Source organism: Gnatocerus cornutus, chromosome 9 (genome assembly GCF_029298725.1).
Source record: "Gnatocerus cornutus isolate USDA-ARS CGAHR chromosome 9, icGnaCorn1.1, whole genome shotgun sequence".
NCBI lineage: Eukaryota > Metazoa > Arthropoda > Insecta > Coleoptera > Tenebrionidae > Gnatocerus > Gnatocerus cornutus.
Genome location: NC_142241.1, coordinates 8,431,792 through 8,452,774, shown reverse-complemented (window position 1 = coordinate 8,452,774; position 20,983 = coordinate 8,431,792). Strand labels below are relative to the sequence as shown.

The 20,983-nt window shown below is 37.3% G+C and overlaps 3 protein-coding genes across 5 annotated transcripts; 2 read left to right on the top strand and 1 right to left on the bottom strand.

Annotated features, from left to right (window-relative positions):
- The first annotated feature begins 625 nt into the window (after nucleotides 1–625).
- Nucleotides 626–2,231, top strand: TfIIA-L (transcription factor IIA L). The gene has a single exon (XM_088046338.1). It carries the CDS (start codon nucleotides 953–955, stop codon nucleotides 1,904–1,906), a length of 954 nt encoding a protein of 317 aa, XP_087902464.1. The 5' UTR covers nucleotides 626–952; the 3' UTR covers nucleotides 1,907–2,231.
- Nucleotides 2,232–3,228: 997 nt separating this feature from the next.
- Nucleotides 3,229–20,864, bottom strand: spg (dedicator of cytokinesis spg). 2 transcript variants are annotated; one of them, XM_088046673.1, is made up of 20 exons: nucleotides 20,710–20,864; nucleotides 16,802–17,079; nucleotides 16,603–16,751; nucleotides 11,311–11,431; nucleotides 9,918–10,145; nucleotides 9,143–9,869; nucleotides 8,620–8,889; nucleotides 8,036–8,571; nucleotides 7,543–7,983; nucleotides 6,810–7,495; nucleotides 6,569–6,586; nucleotides 6,352–6,514; nucleotides 5,870–6,307; nucleotides 5,682–5,823; nucleotides 5,451–5,617; nucleotides 5,053–5,406; nucleotides 4,853–5,004; nucleotides 4,666–4,801; nucleotides 4,111–4,495; nucleotides 3,229–4,061 (listed from the first exon to the last, which is right to left on the bottom strand). In XM_088046673.1, the coding sequence occupies exons 1-20, from the start codon at nucleotides 20,744–20,746 to the stop codon at nucleotides 3,628–3,630; spliced, it is 5,862 nt and encodes a 1,953-aa protein (XP_087902799.1). In that variant the 5' UTR covers nucleotides 20,747–20,864; the 3' UTR covers nucleotides 3,229–3,627. The 2 variants fall into 2 exon arrangements, with proteins under 2 accessions (XP_087902799.1, XP_087902800.1); XM_088046674.1 differs by lacking the exon at nucleotides 6,569–6,586.
- On the top strand, nucleotides 12,011–16,597 carry Inx3 (innexin 3). Of its 2 annotated transcripts, none has more exons than XM_088046675.1 (5): nucleotides 12,011–12,213; nucleotides 15,108–15,288; nucleotides 15,337–15,761; nucleotides 15,813–16,208; nucleotides 16,268–16,597. In XM_088046675.1, exons 2-5 carry the CDS (start codon nucleotides 15,126–15,128, stop codon nucleotides 16,457–16,459), a joined length of 1,176 nt encoding a protein of 391 aa, XP_087902801.1. In that variant the 5' UTR covers nucleotides 12,011–12,213; nucleotides 15,108–15,125; the 3' UTR covers nucleotides 16,460–16,597. The 2 variants fall into 2 exon arrangements, with proteins under 2 accessions (XP_087902801.1, XP_087902802.1); XM_088046676.1 differs by lacking the exon at nucleotides 12,011–12,213 and adding an exon at nucleotides 12,438–12,501.
- Nucleotides 20,865–20,983: the final 119 nt, after the last annotated feature.

Genomic DNA, 20,983 nt, shown 5'->3' with positions numbered 1-20,983 from the left:
CAATTAGGCATATCGAGCAGGAAGAATGTTACCTATTTATAATAAAGAAAAAATATGAAATTGAAGACGTGCCTTGTTTTGTAAACATTTATGCCCTAAAACTCCTCAAATTTTCTACATTTAAATTTATTTGGAGAAAGATCTATCATCTAAAGATTTAATACCAGGAAACTATAAAGATCTATAAAGATTAAAAGAAATGAAAGAGACTAAAAAGAAAATAAAGTTAATTAAATGTGAAAACATAAACAAATCTTGGATAGAAAATAACGGAATCTTTGGGAATTTGATTAGCATTATAACTCTTTAGGTTTTCTGGTGGAATTAGAGACCCTACAGACTCGGAAGAATTTACAAAATCATGAGATATTTTTTAATATCTTATGCAACCAGTTATACACAAAAATATTTAATTTTTTTATGTACTGCAAAAAATCAACAAGCGCAAATTTTTTGTTTGGATTAGTTTTAAGAAACGTGTTTGTGAATTATTAAACTTGAGTGAATATTTTAAATAATTTGTTTTAGATCAATGGAAATTTCGAGTGGAATTCTATAATTTAAACGTCAATTGTGTCTCCTACTCTTAAAATTTTCTGGTTAACGCATGCGCACAGGCATTGATCGCGTCCTGTCTTTACCCGCTATTTTCCTTATTTTTCATTTTCCATCAAAATGTCGATGGACAACTGATTTTTCCCCTAACCTCAAAAGTGCATATGTGATAATTAAAATGAGATTACCAACCATCGGTTATCTCTATTGTTGTTATTAATCAAATCTAGTGTATCTCTGCATATCAGCAAACGTGAGCAAAATTTTTATCACACCAAGGTTAGGTGAAACTGTGTGTGTCACCAAAACCAGCCCTTCGCACATATTGCAGCCGCTCTGCGTATTATTATGCTTGACCAACAATAGAGCAAGTGATAAATACGGAACTTCCAAGAAGATGTCGAATTCGCTGTGCAAAACGTCGGTCCTCCGGATCTACCAAGAAGTGATCGACGATGTGATCAGCGGAGTCCGGGAGATTTTCCTAGAAGATGGTGTTGACGAACAAGTTTTACAGGAATTGAAGCAGACATGGGAGACTAAATTGAGATCAAGTAAAGCAGTCCAAAATGAACAAGAAGAGAAGATAAAAAAGGCTGAGCTAAACGCCACAAATGGGTTTCCTAAGCAGCACGTTCAACAACCCGTGCAACAAGTTCAGCAACCCGTGGCACAGATTGTTGAGACGAAAATGGTACCAATTCAGATTACTCTCCCAGCTCAACCAGGCACTGATCAAGCTCCAAGGATACTAACCATTCAAGTACCAGCGACAGCGTTGCAAGGTAACCAGCTGCAGAAAATCCTCACAGGCCAAATTATAACAGCCACAATGAACCTACCAGCAAACATTGCTTCTTCAGTTCTTCAGCAACACGTTAATGCGGTGTTTAACAGTCAACAAGCACAACCTGTTACTATTGTCAGCAGGAATATTGTACAAACGGATGGAGCACACGCTGCAGATGACGACGATGAACAAATAGAGATCGAGTTTATCTTACCTAAAAGGAAAAAAATGCCGCAGGTTGATGGACCTGTAGACACATCTGATGATGATGAAGACGGATCAGATGATAACGACGACGATGACGATATCGACGATGATAAAGAAGAAGACGATCAAGAGATGGAAGAAGAAGGTGGCGAAGAAGAACCACTGAACTCTGAAGATGATGTCACTGATGAAGATCCTTCTGATCTCTTTGATACTGACAACATTGTTGTTTGCCAGTATGACAAAATCATCAGAAATAGGAATAAATGGAAATTTTATTTGAAGGATGGAATTATGAACTTGAGTGGGCAAGATTATGTCTTCCAAAAGGCCAATGGTGATGCAGAATGGTAAAGGGGTGACCCCTAATTTGTGTTGAGCGTTTTTAGAATACATTGCCTAAGTTTGTATGGATATTTTCATTGTAATGTAGCACTCATAAAGATCCCATCACTTATCCTTACCCAAAAAACAGGAGAGTATATTCCTTAAGTTATTAAAATTATGGTTTTGTATGTATAAATGAAGATGTTCGTTAATGAATAGTCTGTTTTGTAGATTTGTGTTATCCATTATAGGTGTAACTAATATTAGACGTTTAGAAATAATCGAAATTTTTACCATGTATTATGATTATTATTGATAGCCGTTTGTGAATAAAACTATTTTTGAAGTTAAAGCAATCATCCAACTTTATTTAGGTCAAGAAATTATTAAATAACTTGTATTGATTTCAGAGAAATTGGATCGTCTTTGTTAAATGTGCTAAATTGGGATTAACTGAGTCGTACATTGCAGTGCCAAGGCGGAAAACAGTTAATTTAAAAGCGAGCATGAAGGGAAAAACACAGTTTTCCGCACCAGTTTGTTAACTTCATTACGTATTTATCGCAAAATCTCAAGTTCAAAACAGCTATTTGTGCAAAGTTATGATTTCCGCACTACTGAGAAGCTTTGCGTGTGGAAAATGCGGAAATCCGATGTCGCGTTCAAATTGTAAACGGAAACTGTAAAGAACGAACGATTTGAAATTTCATATTAAAATATTTACATGCATGCGCTCTTTTTTGCAGGACTGTAATAGTCACTTTTCTTGGAATGAAAACTGCAGTTTTTTGCTTTGTTATTTTATACTGAAGTACATAAAGAAACTTATTTAATATTCGGAACGTTTGAATTCCCGTTTATTTTGTTAAAAAAATGGGTTATAAGTCCGGAAATGATACCCTTTTTCTGACCCTCGACAATTGTCCACAGTACAAAGTTTAAAGTAAAAAAATGAAAATACTGCAATAGTCATTCTCTTCATACCGTTCGTGTTGACGATTCCAATCAAATTACTCATTTATATAACGATGGAATCGCCTCAACTGTAATTTCAATGATTATATTGTCGTTTTAATTAAAAATTTACCCTATTACCTCGTCCCACCCCAATCAATATCCCTGTTGTCTCATTCTGCAACCCCATTTATCAATTATTACGTAAGAGGAGACTATAATTTGTGAGCTTAGCGGGGGTGATTAACAACATGCAGTTATTTTGTAGCACTTTATTTCTTTTGATACAGTAGACTAAGCTAGATGATAGTCATGAATGGGAAAATACGATACTTTATAGTAATATAAAATATACTTAATTATAAATATCATTTTATGACTAGTTTGATGATTAAAATATGACAAATACAACCAATGAAGGGATAAATACGTACAGTAAGATAAAAAAAAAATTAGCACCATTATATACAAAACTTCGATGTAAATGTAAAATACATGAGAGGGTAAGGTCCAACTGTTCCTGATTTTGGTCCATGAACCTGCTTTGACAGAATTGATATATAAGGGCCGGTTTTGGCACAGAGGAAATGACACGATGACATCACTAAACTAATATAATACATCTAGCTGATACTTTTAGATTTAAGAAAATACTCAGAATTCTATTTCTGGAATGGATAAAATAAATAAAGAGGGTCTGTCTAATACTGGAACTTTCACAAACTGCCCTGACCAAAGTGAACTATCTCTAACGTTTAGGTACGAATCACAACATTAAAAAACTCTTGAATCCATTAAGAGGGACTCTTCTCTTCTTTCTCGCTGTCGGGAGTTGCGCCATCCACTTCGCGTTTCCTTTCTAAACTACCAGTCAGTTCCAAACTCGAGTTTAAACTGGAACTGCACGCCAAGCTTGACTTTGGCGGGATAGGAGGAGGATTCTCGATTTTAGGACTGTCTTCAAACGGGCTACTACTGATGTTCATTTCTTGTTGGTGTGTCTTGAGATCGAAATCTTCATAGCATGTATTATTCAAATTGTTCAAATTCGAGTTCTCAGACATGCTAATTCCGGAATCTCGGAGACTATCTGGAGTCAATTCGTAACCGCAATCAATCGCTATGAATCCGTCGGGACCTACTAGGGAAGAAGTGGACTTCTTCTGGCCGCGTTTTGGGATATTCGGCGGAATTTCGTTGGAGAAGCCAGAGAAACGTTTGTCAGGAGCTGCAATGTCTCATCTCATACACACCTACTTATAAAACGAAAAACTTACTGTGAGACCTCGGGGGTAACGGTGGTGCTTCTTCGACTCCTGAATCCGACCACGAGTTTCTCAAAGGAGACGGACCATCCGTAGGAGTCATCGAAGCGTGTCTTAATAACCTCGGAGATGGTGGTTTCGTCAGTGATCTTTCTCGCGTGTGTGTCGGTTTAGGCGGTAATGGAATGTCGTAAGAGTCTGAAGATCTGTTCTTCATCAACGGCAAACTCGAAGTGTTGTAATCGAGTCCTCGAGTTGGTGTTTGCACTTCCGTAAAACTAGTGTTAGTAAATCCCTGAGATCTAGGTCTTAGTTCACGTTGAGGTATCGGTGGCGCTGTCGTATTTGTCATCGGCAGTGTTAGGTTTTCCCTATTAGGAAACGGGCGTTCGTTTTCCTGTTAATAAGAACGTATAAGAAGTTGTTTTATTCCCGAAGAGGTACGATGATGAACTTACATAACAGAGCATGCATTAATTGGTTAGAATAGAAAAAATATTAGTATTTGGGGTATAGGTAGGGTGGAGAGAGTAGTGCTAAAGAAATATTTTTTTTTCTACTAGGTACCATGGGTTTTGTGTATATATCGTCATTTTCCAACGTGCGGTGTTCTGATAAATAATCGTAATTCCCACTGGAGCTTCGGTGGTTTCCGTTCTCAACCACAACTCTATTATTGACGGGTAAAGGGGGAAGTGGAGTGCTACAAAAAGTGCACAATTATTACAATTACGCGATCATCTCCATTACTTACTTGACAATACTTTCAGGTATTTGTCTTTTGATTTTGCTCAATGATCCCAAGCTCTCTCTCAACTGTGCAAACCTCTCTAACAGCCTCTGGTGCAACGGTACAACTCCAGCTGGAGCCAAGCGTCCGTGCAAATCCAACCCTTCCTCTATAACCTACCAAAAAAAAATCAAAACGTACTCCAAAATTGTCGCTACACCTACTTGCATCGCCTCTAGAATCAAATTTTTCAGAGTATAAACATGCGGCATGTGCTCTGGACACAACTTCGCAAATTCCTGCGTGAAAAACGCTTGTTGATACTTGCTGATTCCTCCTTGGACATTCGCATCGATGATTCCTTGCAACCTCATGGTAAACGGATTCAAATTTCGTTTCGGTTCGACCGTGTAAGTCGTGACTAGTTGTCTGAGTTCTAGTTCCACGGATTGCATTGTCTCGCACGCGTATTTCACAGGAGGAATCTCGTCTGTTTGGCGGTTTATCACCTCAAACCAACGGAGGATACCAGGAAGGGGGTTTTCGATCTCCAGAATCATTCGCTCGATCCATAAAGTCTGCGGGGGATGATTAGAAACGGGTATGGGGGGTGCGAATTTACCTTTATCTCATTCTCCTTATCGATTATTCCTTTATGTACAGGACGGTCGCATTGGAATCTTTTCACGTCATTGTAGTAGTAAAAACGGGAAATTTTATCAGGAATGTCCGTCGCAAGGGTGATTGGGTTCGACTCGGGAATGGGCTTAACATTACAAATTTGAATATCTAGTGGCATTAAGAAAAACGAAGAACTAATTTTAGCTCATTTTAGTAGTTATAAAAAGGATACATTGTCCTTCAGAATTGATTACTGAGTCGTCTGGAGGAGTATTCTTCATGAGTATCTGAGCAGATGGGAATTCCGTTTGAAGTCTTTGTGTAAAGGCACCGATTCGTTCGTATTCTAATCCCCTATATACAAATTGTTTGTTCTAAAAAAATCGTATTATTTAAGAAACAAACTCTGCACTCTCTTACCCTAACGAACAAAGGAAAACTTAGACCATAGAAACCAACTCTAAAATATTCCGGTTCTGGACGGAGTTGCGTCAAGATATTATCAAAAAATTTGGCTTGGTATTTCAAAATATCACTCAAAGCTTTGTAATCAAAAAACTGATTCTCGTACAGAGTTGCCAATTCTTTCAATAACGGTATTCCCTTCTCCCAACATTTACCCTTATCAAAATAATTGATAATCTGTCGATATAACTTCTCTTTAACTTGACACTCCGTAAAATTATGAAAGTGTGCATCTGCGATTAGAGTCGTACTACTCCAAGTTAGCTGATCCGCATATAACTTCATTGTAAATGCAGCTTCTGTGTAGTTCTCAGCTGATAAATGTAGATCGTGCAGTTTGTAGATGTAACGTAAATACATCTCTTTTCTGTTAAACTCGTTCTTGTAGAAATTCTACGAAGTCACGTTAGAGAGTTTTTTACTCCAATGAAACTTACCAGAAGATTGAAAGTACAAGACATGCGCTTGTCTCTATTTTCGTCACCTTCGATGACACTGCGATAGTCTAGAAGACGCTCCAGAAGGCGTGTGATGGAGCTTATGAAGGCCGCACCGCTGTCTTTCCACGCCAAGTCTTCGGACTGGACTCGATCTAAGAGACTAAAATTGATTGATTAAATTTGCGGTCTTTAAAGGGAAAAATGGGGTACTTACACCGCGCTCAAATGCTCCCTTTGAAAGCAAAGCAGAAATGGTTTTAGAGTTTTTAACGAACAACCAGTGGGTTAATAATTTTTTGGTATTCGGTCAGCAAAATGAAACTTTACCGGACTAGTACCTTAATAGAAGTACCAAAAAACTACGTAAAACTGCATTTTGCGTACTTGATACATAACATAATAATGAAATGACTAAGCACAAGACTGTCACGATAAAAACAACACAAAATACTCACATAGTGTTAAACAATCTCCGGTATTCGTCGTCCCCTTTGTTCTCCGATATCAAAATGTCCAGCTTGTCAATAAGCTCGCTTTCCACTTGTCTAAAGTTTCCGCGCGCGCGTTGCTCGCACTCCATCATGTCAAAGAAAATGTGTAAAGTCGCCTTCCTCAATTCTATTTCAGGAACCAGAGTTACTTTCAAGAAAGGCCCCACCATCGACGGAATGAAATGTAGTTTGCATTCACTGAGTTGTGACCACATGGACAAAATTTGGAAGCCCATTAGCACTCTCATGTCGCCATACTTCTCAATAATTTTCTCTCGTTTTACTTCAGAGAAGTGTTCTAATTGAAGCGGTTTTTGAGTTAGATAATCCACCGCCAAGTTGAAGTAGTCAGTCCATAGCTCCTTATCGAAGTATCCAGACCGGCTGTCCAAAAATTTGAACGCTAGAGGTTGAGCTAACTCTTGAGATGCTTTCAGGATGACGTTATTCACCACCATTTTCATGACGAGCCAATCTGGAGGGAACACTTCAAGTCTGATCAGATGACGAAACACTGAGAAGATTCGAAGTAAGAAGTCCTTTAGTGCCTTTCGGTCTAAACTGGGAGTCAATAGCACCTCCCAGAAGCGTTTGTAGTGAAACTCGTCCAACAGCTGAAGAATACCAATCAAACAAGCGACCAAACAACCCTACAAAATCAAATTTAGCATTTTTCTATCGATTTGAGCAGTCTTACTATGACTTTGGTGTCTCTTTCAATGATGTTCAAAACGGCTTGTACCAACATATCGAGAATGTTGTTACATAAAGTCTCGACATCATGATGCACGCAATTGTTGATTTTTCCTTGGCCTTCAAATTGTTTGCGTTGTTTGAACAAGAAAGATAAAATATCTCCTATGATATCAGTGCACAGTTTTAGTTCTTCGCGGCGGTGAAGTTGAGTCCGCAAGTGCTTGCATGCGTTTGCTAAGAGTATATTTCTGGATTCATCATCTTGAAATAGTTTACTTGTGACCAAGTTCTTGATGCATGACAACTTGGCTTGGACTAAAAGAGCCGGCAAATCTTTCGGAATCGAATCTAAAAGAGTTGCCGCCAATTTCGTCACCTCAAGAGTTGGTAGGACTTCAATTAGTTGCTCATAAACAGCGCTGATGGATAACAACAGTGCGACCTGTAAAATTACGACTGTGATTGAAGCAACAGTATTTTCGTTCGATTTTTACCTGTGTGTTGATAATGTGGGGGTCGTTGACAGTCAACATTTTGTTGAGCGAAGAGAACACGCTGTATAAATCCCTCCTAAAACTGTCTTCGTATTGACCACAGGTGGCTCTAGAGAAGAGCAAGCGACTTTGAATAATGAGCTTAAAAATGTACTCCAAGCTCTTGTAGCACTTCTGGATGGGCTCTTGCTTTTCAAAGGACAGCACCCAGTCGGCACAATGTTGAACGCTTGTCAGGAGTCCCTTATATACAAGAGCTGCAGCAAAATGATTTCTTATGTACGCGTCCAACACTGGCTTAAAATGTTGGTATTTCGACCCATCCAGAAGATTGAAAATCGACACCAAGACATGAAAAACCAGTCCGCTATGAGCAGTGGAATTTCCATCTTCCGTCGAGAACAACGCAAAAAGCGCGTCTAATACATCCTGAAGGAACTTAACCAATTCCTCATCCCCCAACCGTAAAACTCTCTGTAACGAATCTTGGATTTTCTCCGGATGTGATTTCCACCGCAACAGAGCCAACAAATCCACTGAAAACAGGCGGGTTATTGAATTCTCAACGGTTTGGATTTACAAACCATTCTGCGTCAGTTTCGTGGAACAGAGAAGCGTTCGCACGAAGACTATTTCTTTATGGCTTCGAGAGAATTGCCCGCTACTTTCGTGGTTACCTTCAAAATCTTTACTGAAAGAGGGTAAAGACAAGTAGCCACAATTTTCTAGCTTTTGGGGGTCTTCACATTTGTAGATGTAGAGTTCGTGTTGGCAGTCTTGTACCGCGGCTCCGTCTTTATCCATTAAGCGAATGAATGAAAAACCGAAAAGTTTCTTGTCGTTCTTTTCTCTTGCTGCGGAATTGAAATGAATGGAAAATGTAATTACTGGGACAAAAATAAGTGTGATGAAAGCTAATAAAAAGTTGTTTAGAAGTGGAGACGTGATCCCACTGTGCAACTGATTGCGTAAATAGGATTATGCAATTTTTATGGTTTAAAAGAGTCATGTTAAAGCAAAACACGATGGAGACGTCATAATTTCAACTTTCAAAAGCCGGACTTAAAACTTGAAATTTAATCAATTCCAGCGAAACTAATTACTTACTTGAGCAGTGACGGTACTCCAGCCGGACGTGTGCCCCTGCGAATTTATCAATCGGTAATGTCAACCGCACGTTTTCGGCCCATGCCGGTGAATTATGATGGTAAATGATCATTGAGTTGTACTCCGAGCTTCCATCTTGCCCTGAAGCCCCCCATAGGCACCCTTTGATAATATTTTTCTCACTATCCAAGACGACAATAGTAACTTCGATGTTTTTCCCCACCGATTTCCCTCCTCTTTCGAACTCTCCTTTTTCCAAAATCAGGTACAAATCATTTCGTACGTCTCCAGGCATGATCACATCCGGGAAACCTAATTTACTCGTCAAACTAACGTTTTTAAACAACATCGCGTTTTCTTCTTTGAGATTGCTTAGTCCTCCGTGTAACATTTTGATGGAAGTCATGATCCCGTAGTTTGGGGCACATGCTAAAGCGTTGTATTTCCCTGACTGTCTAATAATGAACTCGTGTAACTGATGGAAATCTTTTTCTTCTCCTTGGTACACTTTTAAGTTGAGTTCTCTTTCATCGGAATCTCCTTCTTTGGGTGAAAGATAATCTCCCAAGTTGTGAACTGCAACCCCGTGGGGTCTTTTGAACACTTGCTGTTGCAAAACTGCATTCTTATCAGTCTTTTTAGAGCTATCTGAGTAGATCATCTTGCCGATACGCATTACGTGGGCGACTAAAAATATGTCTTTACTTAAATCTGAGTTTCCCAAATCCTGAAAACTCGGAGATTATTTTCTATCCACCACCAACTCAAATCTTACCGTAAAAACCGTACAATTACTATGAAGTTTTTCCACGTAATTCGAGAAGCCTTCTTTGGAAATTTTGACTAGGAAACGTTCACTAATGTACTTTTGTTTGGAGGCGTCGTAGAGGGAAAAGTAGATTTCGGTGTCTTCGCCGATGTGGTGACCGAAATCGCGCATACAAAAATATAAATGGTGGGTGAGGGTTTTCTTTTGTTCTTTCTTTTTGATGGTGCCTCTCGCCTAAAACAAGCGATTTTCGTTTGAAAAGTCAATTTAGACAACAAAAATTCGTATTAGGTTGGTAGCCTTGTCGATAACAGTCCTGCCAACAAATTTCAAATTTCGAAGAAATTTCGAGAAATTTCGCAAGTGTGTATAAATTCTGCGCATTAGTGATAAAATAGTGGATTTGCTTAACTCACACTTAAGAGGATTATTTACAGAAATTATTGTTATGTAAAGATATTCTTATCAGTACAAGATAAGCCAAGACGAATATGATCGCGAATTTAAAGTATGTATAAATAAACAGTTCCTTGTTTGTTGAAAGTAAACTTTTAGAGTGGTAAAACACAAAAAATTGTCAAATTCAATATTTTTTTAACAATTTAAATACGACTGAGACAACTTGTGAACTTATCTTCCATGTTTTTGTGGCCACGAACTAGGTAAAAAACAGCCAAATTTTTTACTGCTGCATTCTGCATTGAGTTTAATTATAATAGCGATAATTATTTTGATAAGAACTACAAATAATTATGTAATTAAAATAGTGAGTTAATGGAAAAAAACGTGAAATTAAATCTTACGTTTGGAGATACAGTTTCTCTTTCATTCTGAATTTATAGAATCTCCTTGCACAAATCTTATTTAGAAACGAATTTAAATTAACAATAATTTCTTTGCGGAACACGTAAACGATGCATTTATTACTGTTTCATTATAATTTCATGGAACAGATTATGGGAAACTATCCCATGAAAACTATTTCTTTCCAAAATTGCAGATTCCCTTCGCGACAGTCCTACCTACGTACGAAGAATAAGAAATAATGCATATGGGTTGGTCACGTGCATACTTTGCCATGCAAACTGTAGAGGTTCATTTAAAAGTCTTTCGCATTCCAGACTATTGTTAGCAAAACTGATGTTTATTCATATTTTTTGCATTTCCATTCTAAGAAATCTTTGTGTCTCTCATAACAGTTACTAATTTTAAACATATTTGCTTGTCAATTTTCTTTTAACTGTACTTTCAGAGTGCTAATTAATCACCCGCGTCGTACAATACACTCAGTTTTCGAGGAAACTGAAAGCGTTTTGCGGCTACGATGTTTCCCCTTTCCCGTTAAATTTCTAGATACCTGATGAGTAATTTTTGTTTAAATTACTTTGAAGTTACCCACCGAAAGGCCTTGTGAGTTTTCGGCGCTGGAGACGTGAAAATGGTAAAGCTCGACAAGTGACATGGAATCAGGATCGATCATCTGCGCCCCTTGTCTTGGAACCAAATCCAGCCCCAATTTCCTGAAACAAAAACATATGGAAATTCCACATTTTGCAAGCGGGGTTGCTCTGAATCATCGTGTTTGACAGGTACCGAAGGTACCAATCTCCGGTCATCGCACCTTTGTTCAAGGTTAACCAGACCTGCATGTCAACTGCAAGAATTCTAAATCTTGCGTTGACATTCTTTGGGGACCTAAGGCTAAACATTAGCCGAAAATGTGCAATTAAAAACGCATTGCTACCATAAACTCAGTAGCACTAAAAATGCCTCGAGGTACCAGACGCTTTTGTTTTGACTGTACCTGAAAAATGCCGTACACACCTGGACAGGTGTTCAGGACGACTCGTTTGGAGCCATATTGGATTTTAATAGAAAAAATGAAAAGTATGGTACGATCCGTGGAAAATCGATAACGGACCTTCATGGTTTTTGTCCGCGGATCGAGAAAAATGGTGGAGGGGCTGTTTTAGCATGAATTATCTCTTTGTCATGTCCTCCTCCGCCTCTGACGTTGGCATGCAGTGAATGCATTCTTCATCTTGTGAACAAAGCTCCAACTGGCTTGATGAGGACGCAAAACAGTGGAAGAAGTGAGTTAGACAAAGACGGCCGATCCCCTCTCGACTGATCATTTTATGTTTAACGCGAAGAATAGAACCGACCAGTTCAGAGTGTACCGTCGGGGAAGGTTCCGACCAAAATGGTACCCAAACAGTGACGAAGCCGTTAAAGTGAATTGCAACGCAGTGCCAAAAAAAGGATATTATCCTCGCATCTACGACTTACGTTAATCTAAAAGGTAACAGAAGACGTAATTACGAAAAAATACGTATAATTATTGTTAATTATCGCCAAGTTGCAATTACTACAATTTGGACAGTCCACGTGGAGATAATATGTAATTTGACACGTTCCCATTACAAAGACAAGCTCATTTTACTTTACTATGGCATTACAATTGGTAATTTATTCCAATTAGGTCGAACTTGTCCACAGAAAACAGTTTTGACAGCCGTGAGCTCAAAATCCTGGAAAACAAAACGAAGATTGTTATTGAAACACCGAAAACTTGGAAAATATCCGATACGTAAGCAATTGTGCAATTTTAAGGCGGCGATTAATTCCAATTACGGTGAAAAGTCCACGACGGACCGCAGTTTTGATAACATTCGATTAAATCGTGTCGATTTAAGTACTCTCCAATTATTTTTCCCAAATTATAAACTAAAACTATGATAAAAATGTTCCAAGGTTGAAGACAACACATTCGACATGTATCGCAGAGAAAAAAGTAGACCATATTTATCAAACAAATGACTTAAGTCGCTTGACAAGCGAGCGAGAGACTAATCTTTTTACTCCTTCAATAAACAGTTTAAAGATGAGATCGCGACGATGCAACAATGATAATGCTGTTGTGCATCACACGGACCGGAAAATTATAGAAATATGCCTCGTTGAAATGTATTGAAAACTAGAAAGCGAAGCACGGGGCTTCATTGGCGGTTTAGTCATTCTTCAGGTAAAAGAATTCTTTTGTGTGCGATAAATTCTTCTTAGGAGTCAGTTGAGTCATAAAGACCCCGAAATTAATGAGAAACAATGTTAAAAGTGACGCGATAATTAAGTTTTATCGGTGTTACAATAATAAAATCTGTGATGTTGCCATAGGTAACAAATTCATCGATAACTACAAATTTCGCGCCCTCGAACTCACTGGACTCACTGATATGACTAAACCTCATATTTGAATCAGAGTAACGTTCATTTAAACGCGAATTGTCACTAAACGCAAAATTTCAAATTGATTATGAATTTATCTGTTACATAAAAACAAACGAGCTCTTGGCAAAAAACAAAAGCTTGCCTTTTTGAATCGCAGGTGTTGGAATCGCGGCTCTCAACCACGTGAGAATGCTTTGAGGGTTAAATGATCGTGACAGGGTCAATAATCTGTTCATGACGCGGATCTTTTGTTGTTCGTTGCTTGACAAAATTAATTACGCAACGCGTTTTTTATTTTTTTTTTAAATTAAAAAAACAGATTTCAAGTTGACTTGCATCATTGCAAATCAAAATTGCGCCATGGTGACAAAGAAATTAATGCTGCGTTAGCAACTGCGTCGACGCAATTCAGTCTTACTAATTCAGGAGGTCGATAATCTTTGACAATTCCGGTCAATGATTTATTAAAACTATTCTAATACAAATAAAACATTATTTTGAAGGAGAAGAAATCTAATCAAACGTTTCTCTTCCACTTTGGTCTCACTACTTGTTCAACCTGATCGTTGTGATCTTACCCTTTTAAAGAAAACTATTCTGATGGTTAGTAGTATAAAATAGAGTCACCACTTATTGGAGAGCAAAATTGCGAAATACGCGCAGAGCTTCGAACAGATTTCAAATTCGGAAACCCAGTTTGACGCTGTTTTCACTCTATCATACACCCTGTATATTTTTTATTAGAGGAGGTGAAAGAGAAAAAACGAGGTAATACGATCCATAAGAAGGACACTTGTGGAAACTCGTTTTAAATTAAGTCCATTTATGGAAGTTAACGAGTCTTCTTCTATTCTAAAAAGTACAGTTACCTACTGAATTCTTTATTTAAATTCACTGCCAGCTGACGTAGTAGCTACTGTAGTTTAATATTCAAATTTTGTGTCTTACAATTTTATATACTATATTCTGTTGTAAGACGATTAAGTTCAGTGAATCGTGATTCCAATAATATTTAATTAAACATTCAAGTTTTATTCCGATGACTCGACATATTCTAGAAATACTTTTTTTGTCTATTACCTACTATGGAAAAACTGGGCTTAGATAACATTCTCGATTGACGAGACATCGAAAGACATTTATTAAAGCTAGATGTATCAAGAATCGTTCGTATCAGTTTGGGCTCAACTTGGCTATCAAATGATAATTTAATCAACTCTCTAGTCATGTATTTTATTTTAAAATTACTGCGTAATTAACTTGTTACATTTTTGACAAATTGTTAGTTGATGAGTGCTTCTATAAACTCAAAGCAACTATTTATTATATCTTAAAGTTCCATCCGTAATTAGGATGCTAAACCCACTTAACTGATACGCCCGAGTCTTACATAATTTCTCTGTAATTAACGCTTGAATAAAAACTCGTTCTGAATTTCCGACGCATGTCTTTGATTAAAAAAATTCGTTAGTTTTTGAACCTGGCGAGTTTTTCATCAATCAAAGACACGACTTGTAATATCGAAGACTACTTCCAATGAGTTTTTATTTGTTCGTACAGAAACGAGAACATTGAAACCATTTGAAAAACAAATTGTATTTAATGAAAACATTTATAGTGGCTGTCACGTGAAACAGTTTACTCTCTAATTCAATAATGTCAGTCAAATCGCTCCATAATGACCCGAATTGCTAATCTAGCGGGCAATATATGTAACACACTCAACTGCAACGTTTAAATTACGTGTATTTTAATTTTTCTTGAAGCCTTAATTTTTCTGTGCCGTCGAAGTTCTTTTTTTCTATCAGCTGTACATTTGGTAAATAGCAAACCCGCTTTGTTTTATGTCCTTGTCTGCTTGAACTATTCTGTTGTGTAACAATAAATGTCCGACTAAGACCCATAATAAGTTGCGTTTAACAAAACTTTCCAAGAGTGATTTATATCGTTTAACTAATTCCTGTTCAGTTCCAGAAAACCAGCAAAATGAGCGTCTTCGGGATGGTGTCCGCTGTTGCGGGCTTCATCAAAGTCCGATACCTCGTCGATAAGGCCATGATCGACAATATGGTCTTCCGAGCACACTATCGAGTAACATCAGCTATACTCTTCGTCTGCTGCATCGTAGTTACAGCAAATAATCTCATAGGTACGAGCTCTGCTACGAAACCTCAAAATTTCTAACTCCTGTCTTTAGGTTATCCGATCCAATGCATAAACGACCGTGGAGTTCCGGGTCACGTAATAAACACTTACTGTTGGATTACTTACACTTTCACCCTCCCTCACGAACAAGGGAAGTATGTAGGATCAGATGTTGCTCATCCCGGTCTAGGCAACGATCATCAAGAAAAACGTTATCATAGTTATTACCAGTGGGTACCGTTCGTACTATTTTTCCAAGGGGTGGTGTTTTATGTACCCCACTGGATCTGGAAAATGTGGGAAGACGACAAAATTCGAATGATCTCCGAAGGAATGAGAGGAGCCTTGGTTGGAATCAAGGAAGAGCGGGAAAGACGGCAATCACGTCTTGTGCAGTACTTAGTTGAAACCATGCATATGCATAACTCGTACGCTTTTGGGTATTTCATGTGCGAAGCTCTCAACTTTATCAATGTGGTAAGTTGAGGTAAGAGCGGTTAAGTTCAAAAGTAAATAAACTGCTTGCAGATGGTCAACATATTCATGACGGACAAGTTCTTAGGCGGCGCGTTTCTGAGCTACGGAACCGACGTCATCAACTTCTCCAATATGAATCAAGAGAACCGCACAGATCCGATGGTTGCGGTGTTTCCAAGAGTGACGAAATGCACTTTCCACAAATTCGGTGCTTCCGGAACAATCCAAAAACACGACGCTCTTTGCATATTGGCTCTCAATATTCTCAATGAAAAAATTTACATTTTCTTATGGTTCTGGTTCATCATCCTGGCCGTATTTTCCGGGCTTGCGATGGTGTATTCTGCAGCGGTGGTGCTGTTGCCAAGCACGCGTGAAATGATCCTGAAAAGGAGATTCCGGTTTGGCGCCCCCAACGCCGTTGATACTATCATTAGGAAGACTCAAGTGAGTGCGGATTACGCGTGGAAAATGTTACGTGAAAGCTACATTAATTTCCATTTCAGGTGGGAGATTTCCTTTTACTACACCTCTTGGGTCAGAACATGAATCTGATGGTGTTTGGGGAGATATTGGATGAGTTTGTGCGCCGTTTAAATTTCGGAAGTAATTGCAACTTGCCATCGGCGCCGAGCACGCTCGAGATGAGCCCTATTTATCCAGAAATTGAGAAATATGGGAAAGAGACTGAAACTTGAGCTACGCCACGCTCAGTTCTACTATCTTAAAATTACGACTTTTATACTTTTTCTTTGTGATTATTTTATACTAGGTCCGCTTCGCTCATTTATCGATTAGATGAGACTGGTTCTTTAAATATAAGCGCCTTTAAATCACTCACCTGTTACCCCAGTCGATTTTCGCAATGATTTTCATTTTCAGCTCCCTCGTCTGATCCTGAGTTAACGTCCCGGAAACCAGTTGTCTCCTCCATTCCAAAAGATCCCTCATAACTTTACCTACTGTATCGAACTTGTACTGCTCCCTTTGCTACAAAAGCTTCATTAATCGGAGAATGATCAAACTATAATTGTACTTACCACGTATAGTTTCTTCCATATATCACCCCATTCGCGCAGAACAAGGGTGACTTCCCTAACAACCGAGTCTTCGAGCGGAACCACGCTCTCGAACAAACCCTCATTGTCGACCTTGCATGCTTTCAAGAAGACGTAAGTTTGCGGGAAAATGCCCTTGATCGAGCGGTTTTTAGTGGAAAACCCTCTGTACCACCCCGGGGATTCTTCGAGGATTTGCACCGTTTCCCCGATTTCGAGAGGGAGGCCGAAGCGGGTATCGCCTTTCCAGTTGTAAATAGCTACAAAGAATGTCAATATCAGTCAACACGTCGACCAAAATTGAATGAATTTATTTTCGTATTATTGGAAAACTCATAAATCATATAAAGTGGCAGCGACTGGAATTTACCTTCGTCACCTTTATTGCTTTCAATCAGCTTCGGATTATATTACAATTCACATTTTCTTCCATGTGAACACTTTTTATGAAGATCAAAGTTTAAGTTTAGAATAACAAACAGGTAGTTGATTGTAATTTCCAGACTGTAAAATGAACAAGGCGAATAAGAGCACAAAGAAAATCTCGGTTGCGTTAATGAACCTTCTTAAGATTTATGGTGACGGAGGTTTTATTTTTCATTTTGTCACTTTAAAGTAGCATTTTATTCACTTATGGCAATTGCTGGGACAATTATGCTTGTTGAGTTGTCTCCATTGTCATAAAATGTGCATTTAGCAAAGTTCTTGGAATAATAGATTTGAAATGAGCTCGAGTTGTAATCTATGACGTCTGCGTAACAAGTTTCAAGGAACTGGATTCATATCTTAATAGTATTAGTAGTAATCCCTAATAAGTCGTTTTGAAAGATAGAAATTGCATAATCAAACTTGGATTGCACGGAGCTTTGTGTCCACAGTTTCTATTTAAAAATATGTGAATCATTTTCATGTATGTACGATCACAGACATGGCATTAAAAAAATAAGTAATAACACATGTATGCACGTATAAACAGATAATTAGGTACATATAAAAATTACAGCCTTTGAAACGTCGTGAAAAACGACTTATAAATAAACAATGAAGCCTCTAAAAAAACTAAGCTATTAAAATTAAGTGTGTTGAACCTATTAGGAAATCGGCATCATATTACAATGCTCTTTCGATTATTAATTTTTACCGATTGCTTAGTGGGTAGAAAATATGCAGGAATGCAGAGTATTGATAAACCATCGACTCAGGTTAATGAATAAGAATCCAATTAGACAAGTTTAAAGACTCGAGTTCAAGCGGCTTAGAGATACAATTTGCGAGTATCAATAAGTTGCATTACAATTAATTTAATCAATTTTTAATGTCGCATCTCCAGATGATGATAATGATAAGATAAATAATTGATTACTGCTATTCTTCATGCTTTTTTTTCGGAACAAACAAAGTTAACATGTAAAATGATTGTCAGGATCAAACAACTTCAAGTATAAATTACGGATACGTAACTTTTATCGTCGCAAAATCTCCTGAGACAATAAATTTTTTAATTATGTTTAGTTAAAGATTAGTCAATTCGCGAAAATTCGTTTTTATAGCTAAACAAAGTGCAATTATGAAAACTGAAAGATATTTTTACCTTGCATTTTTTTACAATTTCAGGTAAATAGTAATCAATCATTAATATTACCTAATGACATCGCTCTTGAGCACATTTCTAAAAATCGATAGATAAAAGTGCTACAACATGCAAAAATGTAAGATAAATAAAGGCGTAAACATACCAACATGTGTTACATGGTTTCGTGGACATAAGCAAAACGAATGAGTGTTTTTACATATTTCGACTTGGGACTTCCAAGAGAAGATTTAAAAAACTGCAGGATTTGAAAGGATTGAGTTCGTTTGAAATGTTGCGGAATTGAAAACAAAGTCTTGTGGAAATTGTTAGTCAAAAGCAGCCTAAACTATACTTTCCGTCGTTTCTCGTGAAATATGACGTTTAATAGAAATGACTTTTAATTTAAAAATGATTTATTTTAGATACTATCATGAAACTCAATTTCCTTTCCCAAGAAGACGAGCGGATTACATTTTATTTTGAGAACGCCGAAAGAGAATGTCTTACGTCAACGGGTTTCGAAGCTAAATGAATACATCTAAGTCTTCAATAAGCTAATAAAATGTTGATAAATGAAGTAAATAAAAAATGTTACTTTTTCAGCTTGTATTGCATAATTGACTTCAGAATTCAAAATTTACAAATTTCCCAAAATAAGTACACATGTATATAATTTCAAACAAAATTTTATCGTTTTTAATCTGATTCACGTGTCGGATTTACCTCACAATCTAACCAAAAGGTAATAACTCAAGTAAGTATGAATAAAGTTCCACGATAATACAAAAATTTGCTAGTAAAAAAGTTTCCACGATTTTAAAATCCTTGCATTCCATTTCAGTAACTGGAATGCATGGTGACAACCTTCACGAAAATCAAACTCAATTATACTAATTTATTATTTATGATCACTGATTTTGTATAAATTTATTGCGAAATTAAATAACTATCGCTGCAGATAATTTCTACCTCTCGAAGCAGTTTTTATCACCACAAGCAGCCTTGACAAGTTTTTAGTTGAAAAAGTAGGCGCGAGCCTACTTGACGATAATGCTCCATTTATTAAAAAAACGTCTAATGTTCTGATTGGTTGAAAAGCGTTCATCTGTGTGACTTTTAAGTGCAGAATTTAATATCAGCATATTGCAAGGCTTTTATGTAACCAAGCAAGCATTATATCATATCCACTCGGTGTGAAATTTAATAACAATTCGTTACAAACGAGTAATTATTATATGCCCAACTGCAAGGTATAATATTTATGAAGGCCACTGGTTTTATAACCGACATTTTAAGAAGTAAAAAAAAACGAACACACAATAAATTCTTATCAAATTGCTGCTTTTGTGCCAGAAGAACAATCAATATCGTTATCACCTACCATTAAATTTTAATTAGTGCCCAATTTCCATACCATAATAAAAACAGAACTTGCTAGATTAAAACTCGAGAAAATTTGGTACGTTTTGCTTTGTAGTGTTCAATAAGACAAGGCGATCCACATGTGTTTATGACGTTAATTCTCAGAAAACATACGTAGATTGCTGAGTAGAGAAGACATCATAACATCCGACAAAGCGACAATTTGATTATATTTAATGTCCGGATGTACAGTTTTATCAATCCGTAAAGTGATGGGATTCTCAATATACTGAGTGCTATACGAGCAATGTTTTGTTAATTTGCTCATTACTCATATCTCCTTACTCATGCTTTGTTATCTTAGAATTAAAATGAGTACAATCTTATCGTGATTTTTACGAAACAGTGATAACAATTAGGTAATTAGCACCGTCAGGTTTGACTTTACACCAATCGCATTAAAGAAAGAGTGCTAATTTGGGCGGTAAATTTGATTAGATTAATTAACAGGCATTTCGTAACAATAAAAACTGAAGAACATGGGAAGGACAAACCAGGTGGCATTGCCTATTTTTAAATTTTCTAATTATACATTCAAGACATGACCACAGAGGAAGTATAAAGCGTTGAGATCCGAAGAAGTCGCTGCACCGGAAGTCGGCCCTGTAGCCCATATAGTACAGTCGTTCTAAAATTATTAATTCAAATGTCATGCCAAAACATGCATAATTGCAACGACAAACAACACTGTCTCGGCTCGTTGCATTTAATTATAGAATTGATTTAATTTATGCACTATACAGCTGAAATGTTTGCCTGTTATTAATACCTGGCATATTGAGTTGCCTTTGCTTTGATTTTTTTTAAATCCAATATTGCCTTTAGTGTTTTGGACATCAACAATGTGAAAAAAATGAAAGGCTAGGTTAATAACAAATGACAAACCAACACTTACCGACGCCGTATTTTTTCGTTTTTGTTGGGATCCACATTCTGCACGATTTTTATCACTTATCACATTTTAACAACACGGAGCCAACACGCACACATTTTAATCAATAGCAGTACTCAACAATTCTACGGCCATTGTTTAGATTGTCAAATTTAAAGATAATCAAGCGCCACTTGAGCGGTTTGCAGCCGTACTAAAAACGTACAGCTATTGATCAAGAGATGGCGCTTCAAAATCTATAACTACATTACCGAAGTGCTATTAAAACTGCGCAAAA

Bases quoted from the DNA above. Each gene is read 5' to 3' on its own strand.
- TfIIA-L (XM_088046338.1), top strand. From the start codon at position 953: ATGTCGAATTCGCTGTGCAAAACGTCGGTCCTCCGGATCTACCAAGAA.
- Inx3 (XM_088046675.1), top strand. From the start codon at position 15,126: ATGAGCGTCTTCGGGATGGTGTCCGCTGTTGCGGGCTTCATCAAAGTC. The intron at 15,289-15,336 runs GTACGAGCTCTG...TCCTGTCTTTAG, and splicing joins TACAGCAAATAATCTCATAG to GTTATCCGATCCAATGCATA. The intron at 16,209-16,267 runs GTGAGTGCGGAT...TTTCCATTTCAG, and splicing joins CTATCATTAGGAAGACTCAA to GTGGGAGATTTCCTTTTACT.
- spg (XM_088046673.1), bottom strand. From the start codon at position 20,746: ATGTGGATCCCAACAAAAACGAAAAAATACGGCGTCG. The intron at 8,890-9,142 runs GTAAGTAATTAG...TCAATTCCGCAG, and splicing joins GGAGTACCGTCACTGCTCAA to CAAGAGAAAAGAACGACAAG. The intron at 4,802-4,852 runs GTAAGTAATGGA...CACTTTTTGTAG, and splicing joins ATACCTGAAAGTATTGTCAA to CACTCCACTTCCCCCTTTAC.